This window comes from Harmonia axyridis, chromosome 7, assembly GCF_914767665.1.
Source record: "Harmonia axyridis chromosome 7, icHarAxyr1.1, whole genome shotgun sequence".
Taxonomy (NCBI): Eukaryota; Metazoa; Arthropoda; class Insecta; order Coleoptera; family Coccinellidae; genus Harmonia; species Harmonia axyridis.
Genome location: NC_059507.1, coordinates 682645 through 691792, shown reverse-complemented (window position 1 = coordinate 691792; position 9148 = coordinate 682645). Strand labels below are relative to the sequence as shown.

Here is a 9148-nt window from a genome sequence, read left to right as displayed (position 1 = left end):
TTTCAGACAACAGTTTAAGTTGTTTGTTTATGTTGTCATTCGTAATAAACATAAACAAAATTGGTCGAGATATCGCTGCGTCGAATAGAAAGCTTCAGTAAATTTACATCCGACAAAATTAAGTTATTAATTTATGCGCAAGAATTGACGAGAAAGTGATAAATTAACATGTCATTTTCGTTCGTTTGACATCTGACGTCTTCTACGCCTCCGTGACTGAACGTCAGTCGTAAAAATGGCGGAGCCAGAATTAAACGTAGATAGTTTAATCCAGCGACTTTTAGAAGGTAAATACTCAAAATTTGATGAGTAGCTGTATTTCGCAACACGCCCAGACGAGCTGTTTTTGATTTACCGTACTTGTTGCATGTTAACTTCATATAATATTAGCGTTTTTTTTTTATACACATACTGTCAACTATTTATTGAGATAGTACAATTTTTATTGGAACTAATTATAAATGCAATCTATCATATACTTTACGAGACCACTTATGTTCAATTTGTCCCAGTATGATATATAAGTTTTGTTGATAGAGACGCTTCTACAATTATTTTATTGATTTTTGATGTATACATACAGTAGTGTTTATTTTTGTGCTGCCTACCAACTTCCTGTGTGGTAACTAAAGGGTATAACAACCAACGTGCCTTGCAAGAGAATCGGGACCTTAAGAAGAGATCTAAATTCAAAGAAATATTTATTTCGTCTGAACGTAAGAGTACACAGTTTAATAGTGCTTTCTGTAAATTAGCTAAAAGCTTTTGCACATTCTTATACAGTCTCAGGATTACCATAAATTTGGAGACGACAGTTTCCATTCAGCCTGTTCTATTGATCTACTCATTAAGTATTTAGTAGTGAACATTGATTTTTGTGGGTCATTGCCATTTGAATTGTAATGAAAGTGAAATGATATGTATTATTGAAGTTCTCAAGCTTCCATACTTGGAACAAATTAGAAGTTATTCTGCTTTAATTCTTTAAGAAATATTCCATATTTATTTCAATATCAATCTTATTTGTTTCCTTCATTGAATGTTGATTTATAGTGAGAGGATGCCGGCCTGGAAAATCAGTACATATGACAGAGTCGGAAGTGAGGGGATTGTGCCTCAAGTCGCGAGAAATATTTCTACAACAACCAATTCTCTTGGAGTTAGAAGCTCCCCTAAAAATATGTGGTAAGTTCGTTCTACAATCTAAATAGGATGAGATTTTATGCCAGATACTTTAAGGGGATATCCATGGACAGTATACTGATCTATTGAGGCTCTTTGAGTATGGAGGATTTCCACCAGAGGCCAACTACCTATTCCTTGGAGATTACGTGGACCGTGGCAAGCAATCTTTAGAGACCATATGCCTCTTACTCGCCTACAAAATCAAATATCCAGAAAACTTCTTCTTGTTGAGAGGAAACCACGAGTGTGCCTCAATCAACAGAATTTACGGTTTCTATGATGAATGTAAGGTTTTAGTTCACGTTTAAAAAGAGTTTTCTCCAATTTTCTGTGTTTAGGTAAAAGGAGATATAACATTAAGTTATGGAAGACTTTCACAGACTGTTTCAATTGTTTGCCGATTGCTGCTATCATAGACGAGAAGATTTTTTGTTGTCATGGTGGTCTCAGTCCTGATCTTCAAGGCATGGAACAGATTAGACGTATAATGAGACCCACAGATGTGCCAGATACAGGTATGTTAAAATTTCATTTTAAGATTTATCTCTTTGCTCAACAAATTGCTGAAATATCATATGCCTTAAACTTTACGTTTTTGAGATGTTTCGATATTTTATAAATTGAAGTGTCTTTGGAAAAACCTAATAACTTTGAAATGAATGACCTTATTTGTGTTTTTAGGACTTCTCTGCGATTTGTTGTGGTCGGACCCCGACAAGGATGTTAGCGGTTGGGGAGAGAATGACAGAGGTGTGTCGTTCACATTTGGCGCTGATGTAGTGAGCAAATTCCTCAACAGACACGATTTGGACTTGATATGTAGAGCCCATCAAGTGGTTGAAGATGGCTATGAGTTTTTCGCTAAGAGACAGCTGGTTACATTGTTCTCAGCGCCAAACTATTGCGGGGAATTTGACAATGCAGGTGGTATGATGAGCGTTGACGAAACTCTCATGTGCTCTTTTCAGGTGAGTGAAATGCTTTCAGAACTATTTCCCTGAGTGTTTTCGGTCATTTCTAACTTTTCACCCTAAATTCATTACATTATATCCTTGCCCAGACTATTTCTGGGAATATGTGCAAACGAAATGCAATAATTCTCTTTTGTCAGACATGAAATTCAATTTCTCTAATTCTGTGGCATATCTGCTCATTCTGCCATATTCTTCTTCTTCTTTCAAGGTTACCCTTATTGGAAGGGCAATTTGGGCTCGACCGGAGGTCATGTACCCAGTCACTATATTACTATTTCTCCCCTTGTTCCCAAGGATGGAAAGGATATTTGACGTACACAGGGCTAGAACATCACATACATAATGTTAGTTACACATAAACTTACATTCGATTGACTACAATTTCAACCCTGAAGCTTTTAAAAAACTAGTTAAACACTCTATAATCTTAATCGACTGGCTAAAAACGACATCGTTCACACTAATTGGGCATTCCATTCCCAATTGTGTTAATTTATAGTATAATATATCACAGTTTACCCTGTTCAGCTGACAATTAAACAGTATATGTACTATATCTCCGTATTCTGCACACTGACAATTAGGACTATCGTATACTTTTATTTTAAATAAATGTTCCGGAGACAGGCAATGATTGGAACGCAATCGCATCATCGTTGATACACTGTATTTGTCAAATTCAGAGTCAAACAAAAAACATTTTCGAATTGGCGTGAACTTTTTATCTCTGTTTCTCATATGTGTGTACGTCTTCCCCTTTGAAACTCCCACTTCATTCCATTCTTTTATCCACTGATTCTCTAAACTTCTCTGCAATATATTCCTTACATCGTTTTGATCTCCCCTATATTTGCTAGTTTTGTTCTTTTCCGAAGCACCTTTTTTTGCTAGAATATCTGCCCGTTCGTTCCCTATTATGCCCGAATGACTTGGTATCCAAACACAGACGATGTATAAATCTAATAATGCAGCTTTGTGAAGATATTTTTTAACGTTAATAGAAATTATGTTTGTATTTGATGACATTTTCCATTCCCTTAGACATGTTATGGCACTTAATGAATCGGAAAATATTACACAGAATTTTCGTTTTTTCTTTATTATTATGTTTATTGCTTTGCATATTGCCATCATTTCTGCGGAAAATATTGACCAATGACCTGGGAGATTGGCGGAGTATTCTATATTCAGAGAATCTGAATATATTCCTATACCTACTGATTTTGTTTCCAAATTTACTGACGCATCTGTGTATATGTGATCGTATCCGATATATTCCTGATTTTTGAGATTATTGAAGTCTGCTGGGGCTGTCTTGGAATATTTTTGTATTTCCGAGATGTGACAATTTACTTTATGTGCGTGATCTATATAATTTAGTTCAAAGAATGGCAGATGTGATGATCCATATATCCAGCGAGATTTGGTTTTTACTAAATAATAAGCTTTAATAAAGGCTGGTGTATACTTGTTGTTCCAATATCCTCTAAAAAACGCTATATTTTCTATTTCTGTCAGTACGGTATTGTTTTCAAATCTAAAGCTTTTACATATAAATTTTTGTGCCAATGACTTTCTACGTGTTTCCAATGATGTTTCTCCGCATTCTGCCATCAAAATATTAATTGGTGTTGATTTCATAAAACTACCCACCGCTCTTAGAGCTTGATGTTGAACTGTATCTAATTTATTGAGAATTTTTCTGGAGCATCCACCATAAATTATGGACCCGAAATCAAGATAAGGTCTGATAAGTGACTTGTAAATTATTAAAAGTGTTTTTGGGTGCGCACCCCACCAGGTTCTACATAGACTCCTCAAAATATTTACTCCCTTTAAGGCTTTTGAACACATTATTTCTGTATGTTTTGTCCACGATAGATTTTTGTCCAATGTAACACCTAAATATTTTATTTCTTGTTTCCATTGTATCGGTTCATTATTTATTTTGAAACATGGAATTATGGGTGAATGTTTTTTGGTGAATATCATAGCTGTACTTTTATTAGTGGATAGTGTAAGATTACGTTTTTTCAACCAAATTTGTAATTGATCTAGAGTCTGTTGTATTTTTTCGCGCATTACTGATACATCGTTGCCTGTTATCATCAAATATGTGTCATCCGCATACTGTCCCATATCCACTCCGTATTCTGCACAATCTGACATTCTTCGGACATATAAATTAAAGAATGATGCGCTAGTTATTGAGCCTTGCAATACGCCCTGGCTTGTTATCCACGGTCCTAAGATTTTTCCTTCCTTAATGTCTTTTATGAATAGTTGTCTATTTAATAGTAACATTTTTATTATTTCTATAAGTTTTGTTGGTATATTTATTTCGTATAAGTCTTCTAATAATAAACCTACGTCGATATTATCGTAAGCTGATTTAATGTCAAGAAAAACTACTATTGTTAATTGTCCTCTAGCGAAGGAATTGTAAATACGACTGACCATATATATTAAACTATCGTATATAGATCTACCTCTCCTAAATCCGTACATTAAAGTGTCTGTATCTATCGCCATCTCTATTTTTTTTTCAATGCGGTTTTTTATGAGTGTTTCGATAATTTTAATAAAGCACGGTGCTAATGCTATCGGTCTTATACTGTTAACGTCGTTAATATTTCCTCCCGGTTTTATGAAGGGAATTATAAGTATTTTTAAATGTTCTTGTAGTGTTTCGGGTTTATCTAACAGTGAATTTATAATATTAACCAATCTATGTTTTGCCTGATCGGGCAGATTTTTATATATGGGATATGTTAAACCGTTCATACCTGGCGCTGTGTCTTTTTTCGCATTGATGGCTAGATTTAATTCTTCTCTACTAAATAATGGTGTTAACAAATTGTTTCGCGTTGAAGGGATGTTGACTCTGTTGGTAGGAGCTAATTTTTCCATTAGCTTTATTAGGACCTCTTGAGATGGTTGTTTTATTGTTTCCGTACTTATTGATTTATTTTTGAATTTATTTATTATTCTCCACGTTCTTTTACTATCCTTGAATGTTAGTTCTTCACAAAATTTTTGAAATGTCTCAAATTTCTTTTTTTTAATTTTTCTTTTTACCTTAGCTCTGATCTCGTTTGCTTTTATGTAATTTTCCCGTGAGGGATGCTCTGTGTATCTTCTGAATGTTTCTCTTTTATTCTTTGTCAGGTCCGTCAATTCGTCATCCCACCAAATCGTCCGGTAACGATTATTTTCTGATATTTTAACAATTGGGATATTTTCTTTGGCGCATGTTTCTATCATATGTTCAAACTCTGTTATTGATTCTATTGTATTATTTCCTAGGAAACTGTCTATGCTGTCGCTGAAATTTTGCCAATTTATGTTGTTTGTTTTGTATTGTCTTGTTGATCTAAAATGTAGATTAGAAAATTTTGTTTCAATGCCTATAGTAATTTTAATCGGAAAGTGATCGCTTATTCCTGGGTCATATATGACCTCCCAGTTGCATTTATTACTCAAATTTGACGAACATATTGTTATATCGGGTGCGCTTTTGTTGATGCCCGGTTTTGTGAATCTAGTTGGAGTTCCATCGTTTAATAGAATCGTGTTAGTTTCTTCTAATATTTTCTCCATGATTTTCCCGTTATAATTTATTATACCAGAGCCCCACATCGGGCTTTGTGAATTAAGATCTCCGGTTAATATAAAAGCCCCATTAATTTGGTTTAAAAAGGATGATAATTTATGATTATTAAGTTTTAGATCGGGTGGGTTATAGATATGTATTATGGTGAGGTTCGTTATCTTAATGATCATTCCTTGAGTTCTTTCTGGTAATATGTCATTTTTAATTTCAAAATTCTGAAAATCAATTGTATTTCTTATTAAAGCTGCTAAACCTCCTTTACCGTCATCTCTGTCTTGCCTTACCGTTTTGTAGTGTTTTAATGTTAATTTTTGAATTGGTTTAAGAAAGGTTTCAGATAGTAGAATTATATCTGGATTAAAGCTCTCTGCAATGTTAATCATATTTTCATAATTCGAATTTATAGATCTAATATTCCATTGTATAATTTTTATTTTGTTTGTCATTAGATTTTTTTTATTATTTTAATTATCTAAATTGATTTCCATATCGTCTTCTTCGTCATTTTTAAATTCGTCTGTTGTCTGATGAACGATTGCTGTAGCTTGTATTATTTTATAATCTTGATGTAGTTGAATTTTTCTATTGTTACTATTAGGTGAATTTTTAAAATAATGGGGGAGAAGATAATCTACTTGCGCTGATTTTTTTGGTTGTGAGTTGTTTGAGTCGTTATCGATTATATCGAAATTTTCTTTTCTAGAATTATTTTTAAGTTCTTCCCAATCGTAGGGGATATTATCATTACATTGTGAATCTATTAAACATTTTTTATGTTCTTCATGATTATATCCCGGTATTTGTGGGGGTGGTCTTTTTCTTTGAATGGGTGTGCTGACTCTACGTGTGTTGTTGACGGTTTGTGTTTGTCTTTCTTTAACTTTCTGAGCGTACGATTGATTGTTAATGGTAGCTGGTGTTCGTAAAATATTTTCATCAGTTCTGTTATTTTTTGTTAGATTTGGAAATTCTTTGTCATTCGCGTATAAATTTCTACTATTGTTTTTCAAAATAATATTGGCTTCAAAGTAAGTGTATTTATGAACTGCCATCGCCTCTTTTATTCTTTTTTGTCTATCGAATTCCGGACAAATTCTATCTACTGCAGAATGGTTTTGACTACAGTAAATACAAATTGGTTTTTTTGCTTCGCATTCTGTCTCTTCGTGCTGTGAACCACAATTTCTACACCTTTTTTTACCCCTACACTGTTTTGCTGTGTGTCCATATCGCAAACAATTATAGCATTGAATTACCGGGCTTATATATTGGTCTACATATATTATGTTGTGAAATAGTTTGATGTTATTTGGTAAATTTTTTCCGCGGAATGTAATCACACATGACTTCGCGTCTACGTAAGTCGTTTTACCGTCTATTGTTTGTCGTCTTTTTAAGCGTCGTACCTTTATGATTTCAGATGTTGAATCCGCGTATTTCATAATGTCTTCCTCGGAGATGCTTAATCCGATATCTGAGATGACCCCCATACTTGTTAACAAATATGAAGGTATGAAAACATCGTAATCTACGAAATTATTTTTTTCCACAAATAATTTTGCCTCGCGTGGGTTAGCAAAGTCTACACCAATTCGATTTCTTCCCTTCCTAGCTATGTTCTTTATATTAAAATTGAAATCATCGTTATCGAAAAACATCTTTCCCAACGATAATGGATCGAGGTTTCCAATATTGCTTGATTTACTTTGTATGAATACTGTATAAGGTCCCTTATCGGACACCGCATATGTAAAGGATTGTTTATTCGCACTTTTTGTTGCTATTATGTTTTGACTAAGAGATTGAATTTGTGATAGCATTTCGTGATCTCCTTCTTCTGTGGCTTGTTTTTTTAAAATTTGAATTTCATTGTTCAATAATGTTAAGTCTGCAAATGAGAATTTATTCTCGTCTTTCAAGTTATTAATTGTTATGGCTGTTTTAGGGGTAACTGATCTCATTATCCGGGGAAATATCCCCGGATCTTGTATACTCATTTTTTATGATATTATGTCTCTTTTTTTCCGTCAATATAAGAAAAATTCAATATATTTATTCAAATATAGTCAATCAAATATTAGTTTTCACTCACCACCAACGATAGCACTGAGGATTTAGTTGTAAAACACTTAGGGAAATTTTTTCGCCCGCTTTGTTTCGCATCTAACCTCGGAATCCCTTTTGCCATATCTTGTAGAACAAAATCAGAGATTTCATAGTTATATTTCATTATTTTATGTTGGTACCCTGAACTCACCTGTCATGGATTTATCTGTTATCTGTCAAATTTGTGACACAGAAAACAGTCCTACCAACCAATATTTGTCATTGCATAAAAATCACTGAACGATATTCACGAAAATTTTCCATTAGTCTTAATAAAAATTCGGATTTGATCTCAAAATATATTGTTGCAAAAATAATTTGCTTTTTGCAGATTTTGAAGCCATCAGAGAAGAAAGCTAAGTACCAGTACCAGGGTGTGAACTCTGGCAGGCCGGCAACTCCCCAAAAAAATTCTAATAACAAAAAAAAGTAGAGTCCCTGAGAAGCAAACCAGAAATCGATGAATTTTTGGAATGTATTTTTCATGGTAGTTAATTCTGTTATAACCCATTATATTTGTGTAAAGTACTATTATTACATTAATTTAATTTTTGTGATTTTTTTTAATGGAAAATGATTATATATTCTTTTCTGTTTTGTAATTTGTATATAGTTTAACTTATAATTTTATTTATTATTCTGAAAAACTTGCATTTCAAATATATCTATTGGTTCAATATGTTGCATTTGGTAGATGGCCAGTGTATGTTGAAACGATTTTTACATAAAGAGAGTTTTTTGCACTAAATTATATCGAAATTCTATTCACCAACACCTAACTAATGTGCTAAGTGTGACAAATATCTTTTAGGGAAATTATTGTTAATCATTTCAAGCTTTAAAATTTTAAGACTTAATAGTTGAAAAATGTACTGATTCTAAAGGAAACGATTGGGTGCGATTAGGAATCAAACTTTCCTCATTTCGATTCACCGGCTAGGACTGAGATAATCAATATATTGCATGGAGCAATAAAATCCAGATAGACTTCCATTGCGAATTGAATAATTATCAAATTGGCCTTCTCTATTGGGACGAAATTAACGTAAATTTGAACGAATTTCAATGTGTCATGTTTCAGTTACTCGCCTGCAATGTCTTTATTGTTTTTGAAATTTTATATCAGGTTAAGATCTCACTTCATCAGATACTACAGATCCAAATAAATTTATATTATTACTTCTCTGAGTTTTACTACATATATCCCTAATGAGATATTTTCAAGATAATGCGTAAAAATTTCTTTAATTAAATTGAGAACCTTAATCTT

General features: G+C 33.1%; 1 protein-coding gene and 1 long non-coding RNA gene across 2 annotated transcripts; one reads left to right on the top strand and one right to left on the bottom strand.

The window, feature by feature from the left end:
• Positions 1 to 130: 130 nt before the first annotated feature.
• On the top strand, positions 131 to 9059 carry LOC123683836 (serine/threonine-protein phosphatase PP1-beta catalytic subunit). The gene is made up of 6 exons (XM_045622771.1): positions 131 to 287; positions 1054 to 1185; positions 1240 to 1470; positions 1524 to 1700; positions 1867 to 2153; positions 8210 to 9059. The coding sequence occupies exons 1-6, from the start codon at positions 236 to 238 to the stop codon at positions 8309 to 8311; spliced, it is 981 nt and encodes a 326-aa protein (XP_045478727.1). The 5' UTR covers positions 131 to 235; the 3' UTR covers positions 8312 to 9059.
• LOC123683837 lies at positions 2349 to 7955 on the bottom strand. Its single transcript, XR_006748057.1, has 2 exons — positions 7865 to 7955; positions 2349 to 2482 (listed from the first exon to the last, which is right to left on the bottom strand). It is a non-coding gene; the product is annotated as an uncharacterized LOC123683837 (long non-coding RNA).
• Positions 9060 to 9148: the final 89 nt, after the last annotated feature.

What these genes read in the sequence shown, in the direction of transcription:
- LOC123683836 (XM_045622771.1), top strand. Translation starts at nt 236, where the DNA reads ATGGCGGAGCCAGAATTAAACGTAGATAGTTTAATCCAGCGACTTTTA. An exon ending in AGCTCCCCTAAAAATATGTG is followed by an intron (nt 1,186 to 1,239) that starts GTAAGTTCGTTC and finishes AGATACTTTAAG; the next exon opens with GGGATATCCATGGACAGTAT. An exon ending in TTACGGTTTCTATGATGAAT is followed by an intron (nt 1,471 to 1,523) that starts GTAAGGTTTTAG and finishes TTCTGTGTTTAG; the next exon opens with GTAAAAGGAGATATAACATT.